Source organism: Coloeus monedula, assembly GCF_965178545.1.
Source record: "Coloeus monedula genome assembly, chromosome: 18".
Lineage (NCBI taxonomy): Eukaryota > Metazoa > Chordata > Aves > Passeriformes > Corvidae > Coloeus > Coloeus monedula.
This window is the reverse complement of record NC_138798.1, coordinates 10,365,532-10,388,351: the sequence shown is the minus strand read 5'-3', so window position 1 is coordinate 10,388,351 and position 22,820 is coordinate 10,365,532. Positions and strand designations below refer to the sequence as shown.

The 22,820-nt window shown below is 43.1% G+C and overlaps 1 protein-coding gene across 5 annotated transcripts; it reads right to left on the bottom strand.

Moving 5' to 3' along the window:
- Positions 1 to 2,148: 2,148 nt before the first annotated feature.
- Positions 2,149 to 21,561, bottom strand: EIF4ENIF1 (eukaryotic translation initiation factor 4E nuclear import factor 1). 5 transcript variants are annotated; one of them, XM_082293483.1, is made up of 19 exons: positions 21,479 to 21,561; positions 20,903 to 21,026; positions 17,587 to 17,660; positions 16,664 to 16,791; positions 15,824 to 16,104; positions 15,003 to 15,204; positions 13,707 to 13,882; positions 12,041 to 12,176; positions 11,523 to 11,702; positions 9,323 to 9,552; positions 8,360 to 8,431; positions 7,808 to 7,991; positions 7,280 to 7,359; positions 6,775 to 6,914; positions 6,521 to 6,605; positions 5,324 to 5,456; positions 3,848 to 4,192; positions 3,467 to 3,631; positions 2,149 to 2,935 (listed from the first exon to the last, which is right to left on the bottom strand). In XM_082293483.1, the coding sequence occupies exons 2-19, from the start codon at positions 20,996 to 20,998 to the stop codon at positions 2,709 to 2,711; spliced, it is 2,934 nt and encodes a 977-aa protein (XP_082149609.1). In that variant the 5' UTR covers positions 20,999 to 21,026; positions 21,479 to 21,561; the 3' UTR covers positions 2,149 to 2,708. The 5 variants fall into 5 exon arrangements, with proteins under 5 accessions (XP_082149609.1, XP_082149611.1, XP_082149613.1 ...); XM_082293485.1 differs by having other exon boundaries at positions 3,848 to 4,129; XM_082293487.1 differs by having other exon boundaries at positions 3,848 to 3,910.
- Positions 21,562 to 22,820: the final 1,259 nt, after the last annotated feature.

Below are 22,820 nucleotides of genomic sequence, written 5' to 3'. Positions count from 1 at the left end.
CAGGGATGAGGTTCTGCTGCATGTACATGTCTTTCCACATCAGAAAAAAGTTAACACATCAAGAATTATTTTGTTCTAAGTTAGAACAAAACATGAAAAGCAGAGACTAGAGAACCGTATCTTATAAAACTGCTAGAGGACAGAGTTCCAGCTGCCTTAATCTGAAAGTGTTTTTGTTGGAATACTCCAAGGCTATTAATAGTCCTGCAGTTGTGGAAAAGCTGGTCAGTTCTGCTCAGGAGCAGTTGCTTTTTCAGTTGTTTAGTCTAGTGGAAGTGAGCGAGCTGCTTGTGTCTGTATGACTGAAGGCTTTTAAGTTTTCTTAAAAGAATTTCCTGCCTAGCTAGAGAAGTACATAGCTCTTAGAGTGGTTCTGTTGCTTAATAAAGATGAAGAAGCTTTTAGCTCATGTCAAGAGTGCTATCAAATGCATCAGCCTCTAGCATTTGCTCTCCTACAAAAAGGAACTAGGGGTGTTTAATTATAGGGGTGTTTATTTAGCTGCTTCAAAAACACTCCCCCTCATGTTATTATACATTCAAGAAGACAAAGTGATTAGAGACACCCACTCAAGCACTAAATCCTTAGAACAGTGGATGCTATTCAGCCTGGTAGGGAAACATCCAAGCCTTGATTCTACTCCAAGCATTTCCACATGTACTTTTTCTAGATCTCTGCATAAATGAGCTGAACTGCTGCAGGTGTGCTTGGGTTTATCAGCCTGAGTGGAAGGGGCAGAAGATGAGGCTGTTACTGAGACTGTGAGGAAAAGAGCAGTGAAACCCATTCACACTTGGTTTAGAGCTGGTTAGTTTTACAGCTTCTAATACACTGAGCCTCATTCCTCACACTTAACTGTGACATTTAAATGCAGCAATTCCATCCTTGGTCTTCAGTGAGGCCAGTTACTCTTATCAAAGCAGATTGATCCTCCCCACCCACAGACTAATTGAAGTTTTCTACAGCTCAACTCAAACCTTGGTTCCATCTTACCCAGAAGAAGAATTACAAAAATTAATCAATATTCTGACAATTTAGTACAAGAAAATTGATACAGACAGCTGGTAGAATCAACTTTATTTACAGAATGTTACTGGGAAAGTGTCAAGTTAAAAAAGTATGAAAACAATCTTACAAGGACAAGCTGGTGATTGCATGTTTTACAGGGATTGTTTTAGGAACAACCACTAGAAGTATAGGTGACCTCCAACAGCTTCCATGTTGGAGATTTCAGCTTGCTGTTTCCATACAACACTGTCTCTGCTGGACTGAAACAAACCCACCACAGCACGATGGCAAGGGTTACAATACAGACAAAGTGATTTTTTTTTTTCTTCCTGCTGCTGGTTTTGCTTTCAGTGAGACCTAAGAAAGAGCAAGTCTGTGAGAATTCTGGTTTTACTTTCACCTCTTAAAAGAGCACAATGGCCTAAGCTAGGTAGAGGACATGACAGCAGTACTAGACTCAACACAAGTGAGGGAGTGAAGTGAGGAACCATGCAGAAGGATGGAAGAGAACATTTAACTGTTCAGGGAAGTGAAACAAGCTTAAAAGGAACATAGTATTTTAAAACCAAGTATACACAGTAAGATCACAAAACTACCCCATCCTCCCCCTTTCAAGCCACAGAACAAGACTCCAAAGGCAGGTTTCACAGTAATCGCATCACCAGATGCACACTAGATTCGAGGACAGTTCTTGGGACTTCCTTCTATAAACAACACTGAAGGCCGTACAGAATATTCCACAGCTTTGACTGAGGAGTTGAAGGGTGAGGATTCCAAGGCTCCATTTTGATGACCTTTAGTAACTGGCTTGAAAGATTAAAACAAGGAAAAATACTGCAGCTAAACAAGGACCAGCACCAGCCCTCTTGAAAGGGCAACAACCAGTAGGTACCTACAGACTGATTTTCTGGCTTTATCATGACTGCACCAGATCCCATCCTCAAGGCTTTTGAAGACTAAACAATTCTCTCATTTGGTGGCAAGAGTCACAGGGAATCAGACCTTTGTTACATAGACAGCAAGATGTGGGCTTTTACTTTGACACTTTAGCTACACTGAGTGCACAGTACTGACAGAAAAATATGAGAGGGAGACCTAGAGGAGATGAGCAGCAAGAAAAGGCAAAGGAACTTCATCCTGTTCACTCACACTTAGGATATGCAACTTTAATCTTAAAGAAAGTCCCACACGTACAATGGAGAAAGGTCCAAACCATAGGCACAACTAAAGCTCAACTGTTATCAGCTACTCTTATGTACAGCTGTATAGCTTCAAAAAGGCTATTCTAGGTGTGTATGTACAAAAGATTGTTTATACACAAGTCTGTACAGAAGGGTCTATACATGTAGTTTTCTGCAGAAGGAATCCATAGCTGCTACCTCTACACTAGAGAATATCAGCACTTCATTCACATATCTTACAAAAACAAACAAAAAAAATTAGACACTTCCAGGATTAAACTGGCTTTGTCGTGCATCTAAATTTCTTCAGGCTTCACTATCCAAGCCATTATGGATCCTTTAGTCTTGATGCAGACATGAGACCAGGACAGGTGCCATGTGCTTTAGTCTCTCAAAAAGAAATTTTGCACAGAGTGCTAAAAATAAAAGCCCCAAAAAATCAAACAGAGGTGAAGTCCTGACTATGGACATTTTCATCCAGTCTAAAGAATCACAAGTGTTCCACCCAGTGGTCACTGTTCACTGCCGGTATTCCAGTTCATCTACACTGATGACTTTAGATGGCATGGATGGAAGAGGCTGCTGCAAGACATCTGAACCAAACCATTTTGCAAGGCCAATGGGAGAGCCACTTCTCTGGCTGGGGCGATGGTCAAGCTGTGTGTGCCCATGAGATAATCCAGTCCGAGGCAGCACATTTTGAGGGGTTGTTTGTGCACCAGCAGGTGATCCCTGTGCTCCAGAGCCTGTGAAATGTAAAGCTATTAGAGGTGGAATAAAAACCCAGCACAGATTTGCCCTTGAACTATCACCTGATAAGGCATGCGAGCTGAATGTGGCTTTTATTCATTCTGAGCCCCAGGAAGTCCAGGTAGCAGTGTTTATTTTCATTAGTACTCCCATAAATGGCCTGACATTGCCAGTTCCAGACACAGTATCACATGGGTTTGAAGGGAAGACCAGGATCAAATAGCATTTCCCTGGAGAAGGTGGGTGGCCTGTGGCCCAGGAAGGCTGAAAGCCTGCACACATGCTGCAAGAGTCAGATCTGTCAGTAGCAACGTATGTTCTGAAACCAAACACTTCACTTGGACTTTGTTCTGGCAGAACAGCCTGCAGTGGCCCAAACCACCTGAGACCCACACAAGGTTAGTGATTATGAATAACTAAAGTAGCTTCCTGCTAGCACAGGATACTCAAACCCCCAGGAAGTACAGCACCTGGACAGGCTCATCAGCCTTCTAAAACTCACACTCCTGGTGTCTGTTTTAGCCTACCTGATCGTTGTAGCTGCTGTTGCATCATGGCGAGCTGCAAAGGTGTCCCCGAGCGTGGATTTAAGATGTGATGGCTTGCTGTTGGTAGTGGATAAAAAGGCTGGCCAAGGATGGGAGCAGATATTCCCTGCAAGTGAGACAGGTCCACTCCAGGAGGAAGCATACCTGTTGAACATGAGCAAGAAAACGTCTTACCTGATAAGCATAAGAAACTCAATGCAAAACAAAATATATGTATTTAGATGGGTTGGGATTTATTGTCTGATCTTAAACGTAAGTTCTGATATAATAAAGACTACCAGTAGTATCAGTTTGTGCTGTTCCTAACACAAAGTCAGTCTCAAAGAGAACATGCATAAACAGGAAAAAAGTATGGATTACCTGCTTGCAGCAGAGGAAGATGTTGTGGATGGACCCCCTGTGCCATCATTCTCTGGACCAATCCTGGGTGCAGTTGATGAGCAGGTCGTACAAGTGGTACATGGGGAACAAGGGGTACTTGATGAACAGGACGAAGAAAAGGGCCTCCTGGTACTGGGGAGGCCATTGTAGGAGTCTTCCTACCAGCTGATTTGGGCCTGTAGTCTTGCTCTTTGGTGCAACGATTTGCTTGGGTAAGAGGTGTGGAACATGCAGAGCGTTGCAGTGCAGGTAGTTTGGTACCTAAGGTGGGCAAAGTTCCTTGATCTGCATTCTCCACAGAACTAGACAGTAGGTTATCTGTAGCTAGAATTGAATACAGCTATTACAGTCCACAGCTAGAGATGAAAATTAAAGCTTAATGACTGGATTTGATAGTTAAGATTCCAGGACTAGCTGAACTGTAATCATATATATTTAATAGTAAGCATCTTTTTTCTGGATGCTTCTGGCCAAATTATTTCAAAAGAGTAATGAGAAGGAATATGTTCCACAGAAATCCCTTTACAGGAAACCTAAATTAGACCAGAATCAGCAGTAACTCCCCTTTTAATTCTTATTTTTCCTTTTTCTTAGGAATTTTGAACTGGCAGCATGGATGACTCAGTGCCAAAGGTGACAGGAGGTACAAGAGATTCTCCCTAGACAAGATTATAAATGGGAGTTGTGCCAGAAATCTAGCTGAAGGTGGTTTTTCAATTTAGCTGTGTTTGGGGGTTAACAGCAGCCTTCTATGTCTGGTATCTGCTTAGCAAGATTTGGAACACTAAAGCACCTCTAGAAGCTACTTCCACAGACCATCCAGATGAGCCAGACAAGGCCTAAAATACCTTGGCATCAACTATTACCAGTGGAGATGTTTCAGTTGGACTGCTACCACAAACTGCAAGCTACCTCTGCAGTTACCAGTGCTGAAGCACAATGTCATGGCCATTGGCCATGTCAATCTGACTGGGTCAGGCAACTGGTGTTGAGCATTTCCTTTTAATAGCCCCTTACATCACTTTGGGTGACAAAATGCTTCCCTAATCTGCTACACTTAAGAGCTTAATTGGTCTCAGCTTTGACTGTTCAGTTGTCTCAAGAGAACTCTTAAGATTTCAATTACTGGTACAGAGAGCTATGGAAGCATTATTGTTACTGTGCTTGTTCATCAAGAGAAGTTGCAAACAGTTATGGTCCAGGCCTCTCAGTGTTGCTCAGAAATTGACAGGAAATAGGGATTAAGCCCCAGCACTACTGTAAGAGTGCACTTGGGAGTGTACCCCTCCCCCCATAGCTCTAGCCCCTCCTCTCATAGGCTCCCTCACTTCTACACCCTCCTCATCTCCACGCATCAGGAATGTCTAAAGGTAACTTGGGTGTATTATACGCTGAGACAATCTGAGTCTATTCCAAATCCCTTTTGTTTGTGGTATTTTAAAGCCATTACAATACCTTCATTTGGTCTCTGATTTTCATCTTTAACATCACTGACTTTCATTTTCCCAGAAGCTGGATCCTCTTTGCTTTTCTCCTTGCTCTCATACATCTTGCGAATCACCGAGGTAGGTGTGAAGGAAGGAGACAGCTGCAGAGAACACAGTAAGAAGCAATGCCTCACCCAGTGCTCATTATCCAGGCCACAATACCTCAGCTGTGGGTGGACACCAATTCTAGCACATCCTTTCCATTTAAAGCTCTTTTAAATCATCATCTGTGTGCCCATTATTTTACTTTCCCTCATTTCATAGCTTTATTCTATAGTTTAAGCATTTCTCTTTAGCTTTTTTGGAAGTCCAATATCAAAATCCGCAGCTGCTCTCAAAGTTAAATGTACCTTAACAGGCTTGAAACAAAATAGCTGAGCTGTAGTGTAAGTTACAGCTGTTTTACTCTTTGCTATTGGTTCAAAAGAGCAGCTCCACAGGAATTCCTATAGAGCTGCTTCATCTGCATTAACTCAGGGCTGATGTTCTGCAGAGAACTATTGCCTCATTTGGGTTTTCCCCAATTTATAAGTTCCACAGCACCTGTGGAGTCACTCATTTGGAATACAAACTCGTATTACTTGTTTCATTTGGCAGGTGATAGTCTGAGTCAGTCCTGAGCTGCAAGTACTTGACTGATTAACTGGAAAATTTAGATCAAAACTGCATTCTACACAGTACTGAAGGCAGAGAGGCAACAGGTCAGCTTTGAGATTTTACTCATTTTGAAAGTGACCCTGGAGCTCCTAAGCATTATTTCAACCCACAGACACTTAGGTCAAACACTGCATACCCAAACACCAGTGTTCTCTGAAGCATCTCATGGCTTTCAGCACTTGTCTTCTGAAAACTTAAGCACCAAAATATAATGGCTTGAGTTTTCATAATCACCTTCATTTAGTTTCAGAAGATGAGGTCAAGGTAACATTAATGCTATTTCTTCAGTTTTAGATAAGACAGTAGTCAGAAAACACTCTTTTCCAAGGTGAAGACATCCAGTTAAACATGAAGTGTAACTCATTCTTGTATCACGTGGACACAGATACAACATGAATAAGATTAACTTGATGGCCTCCCTTTCTCCCATCGATTACCATTGCTATAATTTGGTTACTGCAGATACTTTTACAGTTCTCCCTACAACCACTGTACATCAGGTACTGACCATGCTTGTAATGGATGCTGCAGGGGCTGGAGAAGATGCATTCCCTCTGTGTCCTGGTGCAGGGGATTTAGTCACTCGCTGCTGCCTGTTAAGGGACAGGGAGTCAGAAGAGATTCTTGCCACAGAATCAAAGGCAGTATTGCCAAGAACCAACGCAATCCTGAGTGACTAGTGCTAATATCTAGTGAAAGACAATTTTCACATTAAAAATCAGTTAAGAGCATATCCCTTAAATTTTGCAGTCAGGTGCTCACCTGTTTCTGTAGCCATCTCTGCTTTTGTCCATTTGTGGTTTACCAAAGCCATGCTGATAGAAATTTGCTGCATGTATGGCCAAGTCATGTGGGAGTGCCAGTCCCTCTAACGCAGCTTGCTGTATCTCCAGGGGACTCATCTGAGGTAGAGTTGCATAAAGAACACACAAGTCAAAGCCTGTATTTGGTTGGGGTTTTTTTAAGATACTGAAGATTGACTGCTATAGCCACTAATGCCTTCACCAGCGTCCGCCCACCAACAGTCTGTTTTATTAACAGGCAATAGAAGTTTCAAAAAATCTTGTACTTTAGATACCCTTAGATGGGCCAAATTGCAATGAGGTTTTGAGACTGTACTAAATTAGACTTTGCATCCTCACACTCAGAGTAAACTTAATGAAGCACAAACATCTGGATTCAACAGCTTAGTGTTTCCACAAGTTAGTTCTAGACCACAGAACACAAAGAGATGCACATACATTAAGTAAAAAGCATGTCACCTAACCTGTGCAGCAACTGGGCTCATGGGCTTCCTTACACCTGGAAATGGATCACCAAGCAATTGCTGAGAACCTTGTCCAAAACCTAAAGAATATTTAACCATTATATTTAAAAGTACTAACAGTTTCTTTGAATACGTAGAATACATATCCCAAAGTAAAATAATTCTACATCAATTAAGGATTCCTTGTGAAGACTCTCAGCTCACCCCTTAAATCCACACATCTCTTCCCTGTCACAGAGCTGAAGAGCTACAAAGGAGGCTGCTGGTAGTGTTTCGTAATGCAAATGGCCAAGCAGACCTTGAAAGTTATTCTTACACAGTAGCTGAGCACATTATTCCACACCAGAACTCACTGTGAGGTCTGGGTGATGAATTTCACATTAGAGACTAGTAAGTAAAGGGCACTTTGCACTCAAAAGGCAGACACTACCCTAGTTGCCCACCAAATGCCAGGAAGTTCTTATAGTTCTGAAAAGCACTCTTAAAAAAACCTCAAGTAATAAAAACCCACTTTTCAACCAGTCTCACCAATGGGTGAAGATATTCTGTGGCGCAGGTAATCTGCAGAAGCAGCTCGTGTTGGGAACACAGGTGGAATGGGGGGAGATGGGGCTCTTTGTGTCAGCAAAGAGGCTGCAGGTTCCAAACCACCTATCAGGCCACTTAAGACATTCGATGAAGCAGGTCTGGTAATGGGTGGACCAAGGAGTTCCTAATACGTAAAGAAAGAACATTCAAAATATGACCAATTTACACAAACAAGCTCATTTTACTACACTGCAGGCTACCCTATTTATAGCAAGTTAGGGACAAGGGGGACTCGTACAACCAGATACACCAATCCTGGTTTGCCCAGAATTAGGCACTCAGCAAGCTTTTGATTTTCAAGCTGTGATTACAAGAAATAGCATGACAAGACAAATTTTTAGGTAAACTGATCTAGTGCCTGGCTCTTTCTTCTCCATAGTATGATGTCAGACTACTGATCCCATAATTGCCTTAAATGCCTTATTTTCAAATAATTTTTGTTTTCCCATTGAGGATATGCTTTTAAATAGTTCCCTCCCCCAGTAATAATACCTGCAGAATATTCTTTGATAGAGGCTGGCCTGACATCTCTGGAGGTGACATTAAGTGGCTTTCAAGGCTCTGCTAAGAAAATGAAAATGCTGTAAATTAGACATAGATACAACCAAACTCATTAAGAGACTATCTACATTTATCTCAGTTATAGAAATAATTTCACCTGCTCGGTTAGAACAGTAGTTTATGCATCAGCCAAATAAAATTCCAGCAAAGTTAAGGGCTGAGCTGGCTCACAGATCTTCCCTAGCTAAGAAAAATGCCCTGTGCTAGACTGCATACAGGTGTGCCTCATTCAAGTTTGGGTCAAATATATGAATTTATGTAATTGTGTAAACTGGAGATGGAACATTTGGCCAGTGGTTAACTGAAAAAAAGCACAAACTCCAAAGTGTTTGTGTATTAAAGAAATTAAATAAGATATTCTTCTGTGCATTAAAATTGCACACTAATGTAAAGAGACAGCCAGAAGCAAAAGTCTTGATTTAAGTCTGAAATCAATCTGCAAATTCTTCAAAGGGCAAATTTACATTCTTCACTATCTTTCAGTGAAGTGAGATGAGTCTAAAAGTCCTTGGGCATAGTTTGGCAGGAAAAACGCATGCTTTAGACCTACTCAGTTGTTAGAAGTATTTTCTGGTGCCAGAAGTATTTACTGACAGCTTCTGGGTCACGCATACTGTTTAGGCAGTTAGTGGCAGGATGAAATTTCATCCTCCAATCCCTTGCAGTCTAAACTTTACTATCATCTGTTGTTTAGTATTAATCTTCCAGGTAACGAGTATTCAGTTCAGTTTCATCTTAGTACAAATGATGTTAAAAGCCAAGTGTGAAATAATAGATTGCTCACTGACATACCTCTACTAAACAAAAGTCACTAAAAACATCTGAGCTTCAGGTAAGGGTTGGCTGTTATCCCCCTGTTAACACAGGTCACAAGAGCCACTGGCTGCTACTTACATTGACTTTGGGCTGTGAAGGCAGAGTCCCGCTTGCCTTCATGCTGCTGACGAGTTTGTTAAACGCAGTCATATCTCCATCCTTCTTCATCTGTCTGGAGCCAGTGACATTCAAGGCTTCTTCCATTTGCTCAGCCATAAAGGGAGTGGCAATTTTCCCCTCCTGATCCACCTTCAGGCCTTTTAGCCCAGCTTCAACTTCCTCCACTGAAAGTACAACTCCTGAATGTGCTGAGAAATACAGGAGAAATACTGGTAAACCACAGTTCTGTTCTCAATTGAGCTAATAATTCTTGTGCAGGTGTTGAATAGGTTGTTTGAAAACTAGGAACAGCCAAAACCTTATTGATATTGATCTGTAAATATTTTGATATTGAGCTGTCAAACCATGACTGACCTGTGTTTAGGCTGACATTCTAATATATCCAAATTCTGAGAATTGATATGCACAAATACTGCCATGTAAGACTCCACAAGAACCTGTTTTGGCTTCAGCTACTAAGTTCTCACTATTTTTCATTTATCCTGCAAGACATGTTGTTACTACATTTTACAACTTTGCCTGAATTTAACAGAGAATATTTGTGTGACGACTGAGTTGGTTCTTTTTCAACTAGCAAAGTTGAAAGAAAATCTTATACTCCAGGAGACCAGATGGTTTTACAGCCACAGTGCAAGCCATGTCAAATTGTCCGAAGCTATCACAAGTAGAAAGAATACATACCTGGAAAATCTAGATACTATAGAGACTCAGTTACACACTTAAACTCAGTGTGTATAAAGTTGGAAGCATATTTTTGCTCAGAAATTAAAGCCTCTATAGAAGGATTTCACTGGCATAACCAGCATAAGGCACAGTGCTCTCAGCAGTACTTTTTTCCTGTATATGCATATCTATATAAACACCTACTGGTGCCCAACATCAAAGCTAAACATGCTTTATGGACCAGCTAACACCCATCACAAGGTATGACACCTTAAAAGAAAAGGAAGAAGAGACAGAAGCATGCCATGGGTTGCAGATATTGACCCAAAGAAACAAGATTTACTGGAAATTTGGGCAAGAAGGTGGAGAAAAACTATGATGCAGACATGCAGAATAGAACATGAGTAAAATATGATGATGGTGGAGAGGAATTGCCCTGAAACCTCCACAACACTCGAAGAACTGCACAGCATTTTATGGGAATACAGAGCCCCACATCAGGTACTTTTGAGTGAATGGAAGCTTCCCCACGGATTTTTATTCCTTCATCCTTGGTTTGTGAGGATCAAAGTTGAGAAAGTTTTTAGTAGGAAAGTCAGACTAAGCAGAACAAAAATAGAACTACAAGTCTTTTTTAAGTCAAATTAAGGAAGTTCTCTGTATGTTAGCCAACACTCCCTACTCTCAGATGGATGCTTAAGAATATTTGCAGTGCTTAGATGCTTTCTTTCCTAGCTGCTTCACACTAATCCCAGGGGCACCACCTTTTCTTCAGTCCAGTTTACATGGCAATACATGCTGCTTGCCAAAGAGAAACCAATTTGGAATTAGACCTCAAGATTTCACAGAACACATGCATATTGTCCACTCTGTGCATGCTATGGGCCCAGACATGCAAATCCCTAACCTGAAGAAAAAGAGGGGAGAGGAAAAAAAGAGAGGGGAGAGGAAAAAAAGAGAGGGGAGAGGAAAAAAAGAGAGGGGAGAGGAAAAAAAGAGAGGGGAGAGGAAAAAAAGAGAAAAAGGATCACATTATCAAGCCACTATTCAACTTCTTAAGATACTGACACTTAATGGATCAATGTGATCCATCATTGACACTTTCAAGGATGACTTACACCACCAGTTTTTGATAAAGCCAGAGTTTAAATGCCACAGTTTCAGAGCTGACATTACCAGTTGCCAGTATGAAAAAACCTATGCAAATGCCATACACAAAGCTGGAAACACAGATCAAGACTTGCATCATCTTATAATTGTTTCTGGCCACTAAAGCAGTCTGATAAAGTCCTGATGTCATCCTGTGACTAGGATGAAAAGAGTCAGTGATGATATTGACATAACTGAGAGCTGTTGAATTAGTTTTCAGTACTGTTAGTAAATCTGTAACACTGCCTACTCCTGGATTCGGCAGTTGAGGTTTCCAGAATTACCAAGCCTCTTGCTGGGAGATACTGAATCACAAGAACTTGATAATAGCTGAAGAGGCACTTACTGCTCTCTCTAAGCTTTTCCTTGTTGGCTGAAAGACTTGAGAGAAGAGGTTTTAAGTCCACTTTGGCTTTCTGTAGCATTTCTAGGATGTCCACTTTGTTTTCAGAGTGGTCTTCCAATGGAATGGGAGCAAAGTAGTTTCCAGAGTTCTGGCCAGGGGAGAGAATGGCTTGCTCTAGACCTGAAACAGCAAAACCAGGAGCACTGCGACATCAGTTTACCAACCCAATGGCTCAAGATGAACATACACTGGCAACCAACTTCAATATGTCACTGGAAAGTTATGCTTCACACCCCTTGCCCAAGATCAGCTGGAAAGTCACCAGGAAGCACTGACAAGAACATTTACTAAAAAAGAACTTAAGAGCTGCTTACTCTAAGAGCTTCCAAAAGAATATCAGGTGCTTAAACTGTGAGAGAATTCACTGTCCTAAAGCCTTATCTGCCATGTTCTTACTGAATGAGTAAGAAAGAATGTGGAAGGAGGCTACATGACCCTGCATTGTCCTGCAGCCTTACCTGCTAGCCTCTCCAGTTCCTCATGAGGGGTAGATCTCAAGCTGCTTGACCGACTTCCAGAACGACTGGGATTAGAAAACCACCTGCTGAACCTGCTGGCAGACACTGAACCTTCCCCCAGCACATCCTCTATCATCTAAGGGAGGGGAAAAAAAGAAAAAAAAAAAATCTTAACATAAGCAAGATCAGCAACATCTTTGAGAAGCTTGTGCAAACAAGATTCTTCTGCTACAGATGCTGCTGCCAGAGTTTCAAAGCTTTGATCTGCTTTTTTCCTGCAGTCAGTTAACATAACCCAGTGTACATCTCTAAATTACACCAAATATTTACTCACAGTGAAACTGTACCTGAAACAGCACAATCAGAGCACCCAAAGATCATTAGCTACACCATTTCAAAATCAACATGTCAAAAGAACCCCAAGTATTTAAAAAACAGTGCATTATAAAAATGTAACTCAAACTAAAGCTTCTCCTATCCTGCAAGACAGCACCCAGTTAAAGCCTGGCTCAATAGGCACAGATGCAGCTTCACCAGGCAGCTGTTTTTAGACAAAAGGAAGAACAGCTTCCTCCTTTCAGAGAAACTGTTCTTCCTGAAACAAGGAGCTCTCAACCCTATTTACAACAGAGAAAAGAAATAGTATTGATCCATTTGGTTTTGACTGTTTGATTCTAACACATTAGAAGAATCAAGACAAGAAATGCACAACCCTATCGTAACACTTGTCACAGACATATCACCAGTACAAAGAAACTCACTTTTATGACAAGTTATAACATCTGCCCATCTGTTTCACCAGCAGGTATTTTCACTTGGGAATTCCCTGCTTTTGAAAGGAGTCACCACCTTCCATGTATGCTGAAAATCAGATTATCAAATCTAAAGACATCATTTACAACTTCTATAGGGAGAATGAACTCTCCTCCATGTATTTGTCAAATTACTACCACCACCATATGATGAATCTTTTCTAATGCAAGCAGCTTGTCCAGATTAAAGATTAGGTCAGAGGTCCTTTTTTTTTTTTTTTAAACCTCAATGTGTCTAAACCATGTCAGGTCTTTTTCTCTGCAATCAGAACACAATTTTTGACTTTTGACTGAATTAGTAGGCCGTGTTTATCCAACACAGGCGTAATAGTCCTAAAAAATTAATTCACCTCTTAAAGGTTTAAGTAATAAAGATTCAAACCCTTTCAGACATACATCTTTTCAGTCACATTACCACTAGTGTCTCCAGGCTCACTGTCTGCCAGGAAGTCTGCACAAAAGATCTGTTTGCTGCAATTCCCATACTTAGATGGAAAAGGTTGTCTTCAGCTAAACTAAATTTGTACAGTGAATCTTCTCTGAACATATCTTTAATAATTCCAAAGAAGATCCATTCAGAACGTCAATTTTGAGCCTTCAAGTAGTGACCAAAAGAAAGGAAAAACAGTCAGCTAGTCTGCCTCAAACACTTTGGAGATGGAGCCAGTCCCAGGGATAACACTTTGGCAGAAACATCCTAACATTCCAAAGCTAAATCTCTGCAAATTCATCTTAAACTTATACACTTCATAAAGGAACTTCCACAAAGCAAGAAGTCTTAACTTTCACAGAATGCAGATGCAGCAAAAATGCTTATCATGAATATACCCAGTCTTAAAAACCAGAAAACTCACTGAAGCCAGGCCAGGAACACTTTTATCCAAGTTAAAGAACTCATTGAAGTCAAACTCTCCTGGAGCTGGTTCTTGTAAAACAGCTTCTCTAGGAACTTCTTGATCTGCTGGAGTTTCATTGGCAAGGACAGTTTGCACTTCATCCTCTTCTGCCACTCCACCATTGCATTCTATGCCTTAGAAAGAAAATCAAGTGATGAATCAGTGAACTTGATCATTTCATGTGGGAACAGTGCCTGACAGCCAATGCACTTGCCTAGGGATTAGAAGCACAGGCCCAAAGGAACCCAGCCCCCAAATGATACCTCATCAGTTATACTGTGCTGACTGCTGCAAGAGAAAACAGCACCCACTACAACTCTTAGCACTGAGCTTCTAGTCTGTTAAGACTATCTAGCTAAAAAAATAAGAATTGCCATTGAACTGTGCACAAACAACTGCATCCTGATCAGCCCGGGCTGTTATGCTACACCAAGCACATACAGCTGTTGCAGAAAGTCAACAGCTGCTGCTGTTTTTCCATCAAGAATCCTTTGGCATCTCCTGCCTTCTTGACATGGGTTCTTAATATTCCACATATGATAAATACTGCTTCTCCTCCATCAGGAACAAGGCACTTCTCACTTTAAAGACTTCTCAACAAGGTTGCACAGACACTGCCAAAAAGCTGTGACATGGCTACAAACTCCTGTGCTTAGAACTGCACCATAATTCAGTTATGTTGTCCACCTGCAGAATTTCTAGCATTAAAAACTCATCTTCTCTCTTGCCATACTGCAGCTTTTTTTTAATAATCCAATGACTGCACACAAATTCAAGTCTCCAAATTCATCTTAAAGCTACATTACTGGCAGCTGTATACCCAGATCAGTTACCCTAATGTTAGTATTACCATAAAGAAAAAAAAATATTTCAAGTACCTCAGAGCATTAGCTTAGTTTAAACACGACCTATAGCACCCAGCAGGATACAGAAATGAACAAGAGCTTTAGAAAAATGCATCAACTCCTGATTATCATTCAACATCCACACAATGTTCTTCTCCAGCCTCTCAATCCTGCCTTTCTTTGGGGAAAGAAATGGTAATTTATCACCTAAATCATCTTTCAGATTACAAATACCATTACAGGCTTTACATCTTGTGCTTCAGGATGACCAAAAGCTATGCAAGTTTAAGATAAAGGTTGGTAAACCGTGTTTTTATTTACACTTGTCTGGATCTGTACCAGTCACCTCAATACCCAGCAATCTGCCCCACCAGCAGACAAACAGAGCTTTTGTGAAATTTGCCCTTACCTTCTTTCAGTGAGGCCGTGCGTCGCCTCGTACGTTTTCTCCCTTTGTGATCTTCCTCCAAAATTTTATCATCAAAGCCTGTGAGCTCAATGGTTTCAGACTGACTTGTAGGACCAGCAGAGAACCACTCAGGTTCCTCTTCAGTGTAGGAATCATTCCTTCTTCGCTCCCCAAAGACACGCTTACTGTCACCAAATTCCCTCTGAAGTGGGATAATAAAAACATTAACATTAATAAAATGCTGCTTCATAAGATTCTTCCCCAACTTCCAAAGCAAACGACCACCTTTCACACCAGTTCTGGGGATTTTTAAAGCTTTATACAACCTCCCTGTATGCTCAGAATTTTAGAGCTTCACAGCTGAATTTCTGCCTCATTACACCAAAAGCTATTGATCTGCAAGTGCTTCTTAAAAACTCCGTTTTGTACCCTGAGAGTTAGTGGTTCTTCTTTAAGAAAAAAAAAGACAAAAGCCTGAAAGCATTGAAAGCTTCCATTTGCTGGTTAAAGACAATGCTTGCTGACAACTGTCAGGCCAAGAACTACAAATGAACTAATAGACTTTTGATTATCTTGCTAGTAGAAGTCAGCCACAGGCAAGGTTTGTCAGATAAACAGTATTACATGCATCCCTGTGGAAGTTCTCTGAAGAAATGTAAGTTTTGAAGCACCAAGTGCCCACCCTTCACGCCCTAAGAATAAATGGCCTGCTTGCACAGAGCACTTAACTGCTGGATGCAGCTCACCTGCCCCTGGTGCTTTTAGTGCCAAGTGTCCAAACCCCCTGATTTAACATGCAACCAGGAAAAGAAGGAACAAACCCTGAAGCGTTTATCTTTGTAGTCCCTGTCACGATCCCGGTCTCTTGCATCTCTGGAATCACCACCCCTATGGTCTTTGTCGAAGTTGCGAGAGGAGATGATTCTGCCACTGCCAATCCTGCGGCCGCCAATCACACGGACACCATCACTGTCCTTTTCCAGGGGGCTCCCTGCCCGACGGGAGCTGACGGGTGCAGTTACATGACAGCCACCTCCAAAGCTTCGCCTCTGGGGACTCAGGACTACATCCAAGTCATCTTCTTTCACTCGCTCTCTTGGATCTGCAAGTCAAAGACCACACAAAAAGCACTAAATTTAATGCATTAGTAAAGACAAGTGAATTGTCTGTATATCAGCCTTCTGTTCCACAGCCCTTCTGCTATCCCAAGGCTTTTAAAGAAAAATGCTCATGATTTATTTCTGTGAAGCTAATCTAGCTGAGACTACAGGAAGTGCAAGCAAAAAATTTACAGCTGGGTATTGAGGAACCACTGTGGTCTCCTGGGAAGTACCTGCTTTCCCACTATAGACCTTCTCAGTACTCAGCCTTGAGTTGCAGGGAAATTGACCCAGCACTTGCATTTTATGTACATATTCACTATTACATGGCAAGAATAGGAGAATATAACTGACTGCTACCCATGTTTGTTCTTAGGTAACAGTCACCAGAAAATCCACTACAGCCTAGTTGGAACAACCAAGATTTCTTTGCCACTTATCCTATGCAGTCAAACAATTTTCAGAAAGACTTTGTTTAGCTTCCTTTGTGTTATCCCAACAGAAAGGTTTTGCCAACAGCCCAGGTTCAGTTTTGAGCAATGTACTGTAGAACACACTCACCTATTATCCTACGCATAAGAGAAGTCCGATCTGAATCCAAATCTTTCTTAAAGCTTTCCACCGGTGAAGTTCTTCCTGAAGCTGGATATAAAGATGCATGCCACTTCTCTGGATCCCAGACACCATCACTAGGAAAAAAAAATTTCACAATTGTTTGCAACCTTGTAGTCTAATAAATACTTCATAGTGCTGCTGCTGGAAACCTAGAATTTACTGGTTAGCAACCTGTACAAGTGAATTATCTTTCATACCCAACTTCTAAATTTGCCTTACTATGGTTTACTACCTCACACATGGTATTTGGATCTCTTCTGTAACAGCAAGGAAGTATAATACCCAGTATCAGATTTTAAAAGACTAGCTATTGCTGAAGCTTGCCTGGTATGCTGAAAAACAGTTCAAGTAGATCATATGGTGCTGCTCTTAAGCATTCAGGTAATTTTACCTCAATCTCACACTTACTTGTACAATAAATTCGTTGGAATAGTAAAGAAACTGCTGCTTAATAAACTTACAAACACCAGCCAAGAACACTCACCTTCATTTTTTAAACGAGGTACAGTGTCAACATGGGAGATTAATGCATTAAGCAAGGCAGCTTGTTACAGCCTGACCCAGTCGGTGCTACACATCCGTCTATGTTCTTGGTACTTTTTCCTGCAAGTCTGTAAGACTTGGGTTGTGTGAAGTTGAGATTCAGCACAAAATAATCTCTGTTCAAAGAACAGAATCCATAGCCAGAGCATTGGGCCTTTCCTAGTAGATTAGTACTTCTGAAAAAACTGAACTCTGTAGCAGTCTGAACTTTGTAGCACATATATCTCCCATCAACATTAAGAGTACTTCTCACCTAAGAGTTTTTTGCAATTTAAACTTCTATTTTGAAAGATATGTATATAGGCTTTGCATAATCAAGAAAATACCTGTCATATTTTTCAGAAAGACAAGAAGGTCTTTTCTTAGAGTAGGGACGCTCTTTAATATCCAGCAGCTCCTCCTAGGGAAAAAAAAAAACCCCAAAACCAAAAACATGAGTTTCAATTCACACCCAGACAAGATTTAAGTGACTCAAACCATCTATTCCAGACTGCCTGTTCAATTTAGTGTTTTAATTTGACAACCCAGGTTTCCCAATATGCTGTTTCATACTCTGTGAAATACAGCACTGAAAGTTTATATTTCAGTTGTTCTGTCAGTGGCCACTGACCAAACACTTATTTGAACCATTAAGTCTTACTAGGCCAGGTTCAGTCCTCATGAACACTCCAAGGCTGTTCACAATCATAAATGTTTATGTATTCACTTCCCTGGACAGTTCAGCTTATAAGCAACACAAGCATCATGGACACCGTAGCTGGCAAGTCCCCAAGAAGGAATCAAAATTGCTGTGGTTAATGCTATATAAGGTTCAGCAGGTAAAAAAAAGCATTAGCACAATTCCAATTACTGGTGTAGATCTGGAAATTCCAGACAAGCTTGCCATTTCCAACCACCACCAACTCCAAGATACCATAATGTGTTATACAATTACCCATTCACCGAACACCAAATCGATGCTGAATGATAACTTGTTTTCCCACCTTCTACCAGCTTTGAACAGCCCTTAGTTTACCAGTGCACACCCTGAGCAGTCAGTCATTTGACTAGCAACCAACGCAGTCTCACTGCAGTTTGCTACATTCAGAAAGCATAATTAATGGTATGACCATCAGTGCTTTAAATCATCATTAACTCTACTGCACTTAAGATGCACATTTCTAGTTAGACTTATTCATTCTCCCAAGATCACCTTTCTTCAACCTGCCTCACTCCCAACTGTACTGAATTGATTCGGAACTGTGCCAAAATCAGTGGGCAGCTAGAAGAATAAAGAAATCCTAACAGTGGACACCACACATCAGCCAAACTGAAAGAAATCTCTTTACCCTTTCCCCCCAAGAATACAATATCCTTCAGAACTTTTACATCATTTTTCCCACGTGATTAAAATCAGTTCATTAACTATGTGAGTTTGACACTTGTTCCAGATGGCAATTTGGTAGCTGGACAAAACCTTAACATCCCCCTCCAAGTATCACCCTGTACTAGTCCTTGGCAAGAAAGGCTCCATTAAAGGGACAAACACTGGCCTCCCTGCCCACAGCTTCCCAAAATAAACCTCAATCTGTGAGGAACATCAGTGCTGTAATACTATCAGAGCCTGGTGCAGATACTACAAATATTAACAGCCCTGTCCACCACCAGAGTAGGAATGGGTTGTTTTGCTGGCCACGAGAGGGAGTACATAGGCTCTCATTCACATCCTATCGCAATTCTTCTACTCAAGTGAGGAAAATTTGAATTGTTTCTTGCCTTTCTCTCATTAGCTCTGCACCCTTGGAGGAACAGCTTCCCAAGAACTAGGAAAGACACAGCTTAAACTATACAGCACTCCTGTAACAGAGGAGATAAATGCTGGCATTTCCAGGTGTGTTTTTTTTTTAATTCACACACTAGTACTTTTAAACAGGCTAGGGGAAAAGTGTGCCTAGCTGTTATCAAACAGTTTCAATCAAACAGCTTGGAACTACTCATAGTATGAGCCAGATGTTTTCCTAGTGGTAGTAAGTAAATATAAACATTAAAGGAAATCACTCCCCTTTCCAAATCAACAGCACATACCCCAAAACAGTGTTCCCTCAATCCCTAATTAGGAGGAAACTGGAACACATGAAAATACCCTACAATGTCGATTACCTCAGCACCTTAAATCAGCTATATTTGAACTGTTACACATTGTGAAACCATATGATGCAAGGTATTTTAAAACAGACTGATTTCTGGTATTTCTTGATTTAGGCTCCTTGGAAACCAACTGATAAACAAGACTAGTTCTGGCACTGGTTCTGCAACTTTATCCTGATCAGAAACTATAGGTACTGAATTACAAAACTGAAGCTACAACTACATTGGTTTCAGTATACAGCCACCACCAGCATGGGCTGAACACTGCCCCAAAAAGTAGAGCAGAAATTGAAGCTGCATTCAGTTACTACACAAGAAGTTAGGCAAGACTGAATGAGAATAGATACCACTTTTCCAGCAGGGGAAGTTTAAAAACAGCTCCTCTCCTTAACTTAGCAGTTAACTAATAAGGTCTGAACAACAGTATACCTTGCATCCCCAAAAGTTAAGGGCACATCTTTTCTAAGAAGTTAGATTTAGAAAGCTGTACTATTCCCATAAAGTTTTGCCAATTCTGAAGTACGTGGTTTATTGTTGATGTCTACTTAAAATAAGCCAGAGCTCCACTATCTCAACAGAACAGAGCCACAATGATAATTTTTTTTTCCTTTAAAAAACAACCTACTAAAAAGCCAACAGCTCCGAATTCCTCAAGAAAGATAACACAGTCAGCAACAGTAAACTGTCTCACCCTGTTCCACACTTCAGGCCATTTGCTGCAAAGTATCTTAACAGCTTTCCACAAAGCAATGACCACCTGTTCCCACAGCTTGCAGCCATGGGAAAAATCAACCACCATTACAGACTCTTTCCAAAGGCATTTTTCAGCAGTGGTACCAAAACCCCAAACAAGATTTGAATCCTAAATCCCACAGCATATCAAACTCGCTTAGTACTGGAACAATCTTGATTTGCAAGTTATTTGGCTGTTCTTCTTCCACTCATGCACATATTTAGGCGTCACAGTTAAACAAAGGCACCTGTGTTAACATTTTAACACTAAGCATTGTTTGGAGTCACAACTGTTTAAGATTCCAGCAATCAAATACGAGCAATTCTAAGCTTACAAAAGGCATCCAGTAAACATATTATAGGTTCTGATAAGATCTAGTGTGCTACACCTTCCTAGGAAATGATATCTACTGCAAGGAAACATTTTGGTCTACTTCTTAAAAGAACATTGCCGGAAGCAGGACTATGAAGTGTAAGTGCTTGAGAAAGCTGGTAGAACAACATATTTCAGCCTCTACCATATCTCTCAGCACATGCTGTGGGGTGCTCAGATTTATTAAAATAAGGTGGTGGGAATCAAAAACATATCGAGGACAAGATTGCACAACCGCATCACATTTAACAAGCTGCTCATTTTATACCACCTTGCAAATCCTAATCCAGGCAAAGGCTTTTCAGCTTTCACCTCACTCTTTCCCTCTCACAGGAGCCTCCACCTCCCACTCTACTCCTGGGACCGACAGTTCCACGCACAACTCAGAGAGGAAAGGAGAGTCAGCTGACCTTTGTGTAACGATGGGGGTATTTAGTTGTAATTCTGTTCAGCTCGAGGAAAGCATCGCCATTTTCAGTTTCTGTTGCACCTCCTCTTTTATCCATGGTTACTTCAAAACCTTTGACCGCGGAGCTAATTAAAACAAAACCAACCCGTCAGATTTCAAGACGTACCTTTCTAGAGGGTGCATTTTCTCTCCAGCCTGTCAGTTTAACACTTGGGCACAGCAGAGTAGAGCCGCGTTCTCCAACAGCGCCTATCTCCTCCCAGCCCTGCCCGTTTCCCCGGCCCAGCCAGGCGGCTCTTGCTGAAGGGTCCGAGCCGCTCCTGCAGCCCGGCCAGCCCTACCCCGCGCTCCAGCGGCTTTAGCACAAGGAACATCCGTCTGCGGGCACGGGTGGGGCGCGTGGCTGCCAGGACTCGCACCCCCACACACCCCGCGGGGCCCTGAGGGGTCGGGCGCCGCTGGCCCCGTGGCGCGGGAGGCAGCGCGGCCCAGGCGCCGTCCCGAGGTGCCGGAGCCGCGGGGGCAACAGCGGCAGTGGAGCAGGTGACTCAGCGGATCCCCGCCCGGCCGCACTCACCGGCGGGTGTCCCGCGCCGCTCCGCTCAAGGCCTCACCGCCGCCCGCGGCGTTTCCTGCTCTGGCCACCGGCCCCACTTCGCCCCCGCCCGCCCCCACTGAGGGGCCGCGCGCGCCCCGGGCCGGCGCTGCCACCGCCGCCCCCCCAGCCCCGGCCGCTCCGCGCGCCGCCGCCGCCGCTCCCGCTCCACCCGGCGCCACCTCCGCTCAGCCGCCGTAGCCGGGGCCTCGCGCCGCCCGCTCCGCACCCATTTAACGCCCCGCGCGCAGGCGCGTCGGGCGCGCGCGCCGGGGGCTCGCCCGCCTGGCGCCTGACCGGGAATAGGCGGTGGGAGGCAGTGATGGCGGTGGGGTCGTGCTCCTGCCGTGTGTCTCTGCCGCCGGCTGCCCGCGGAACCGGCGTCTCACCTTGCGAGCGGTGCGATGGGTGAGGAGAGGCGCTGAACTCGGCGAGGGCCTTCAGGCAGTCTGGGCGGGCAGCCCTGCGGGGGAGGCGGCCGCTGGCGGGATGCGGTGCGCGCCATGTGCGGGGCGGCGGCGGGATCGGCCCGTCCATGTCCCGGGACTGTCCCTGTGTCCCCGTCCCCGTCTCGCCTCACGGGAGGCGCGGGGTGAGAGAAGGGCGGGAAGCGGCGGGGCGATCGCGGCCCCTCGGCGGCGATGGCGGGCTGACAGCGCGCTCGGTGGGCGCTCCCGCTCTCCCCGCGCGTTCGCCGTGGTCACTGGAGGGCTCGGGGGGGCTCCCCGAGAGCGCCTTTCGCGTCCCGCCGTGTGCGGCCCGGCTCCCGCGGGTGTGGGGAGCGGTCTGGCCGAGACTGCACCGCTGCCCAGCTCGGGAGTGTGAGCGCAGGGTCCCGGTGTTCTCAACCCATACCGGTCTCCTGTCAAGTTGAAGTCTGGCATTTCCGTGGGACACCAGGACTAGGTTGCTGCAGGAGCGGAGCAGCTTATTCGGAGGCACCGGACAAATCTTTCAGGTTTTGCTGATAAGGAGCAGACATTGTTTTCAGTATCAGTTTTAAGGAATTATCAGTTATCAGTTTTAAGTTTTACTGAGCGCGGTCGCCTGCTACGTTTGCCCACAGCTCTGTCCCCAGCACTTGCATTCATTGTGCCGCAGGAACCCAGCGGGGCCACAGGGTTTCCAAACACCTTGAGCAGAGAGGTTTGTGTAGGAACAACGAATTTCCTGTAGGATCTGGTGAATAAAGTGTTCTCTTCCCTGATCTCTAATGAAGTTGATTACCAGCATTAAAAACTGGTTACCTGTGGAATGAGAGAAATATACGAGAAATAAACATTTCTCACCTTTTTCGTGACGAAGTGCTGAATTATTAATGAAA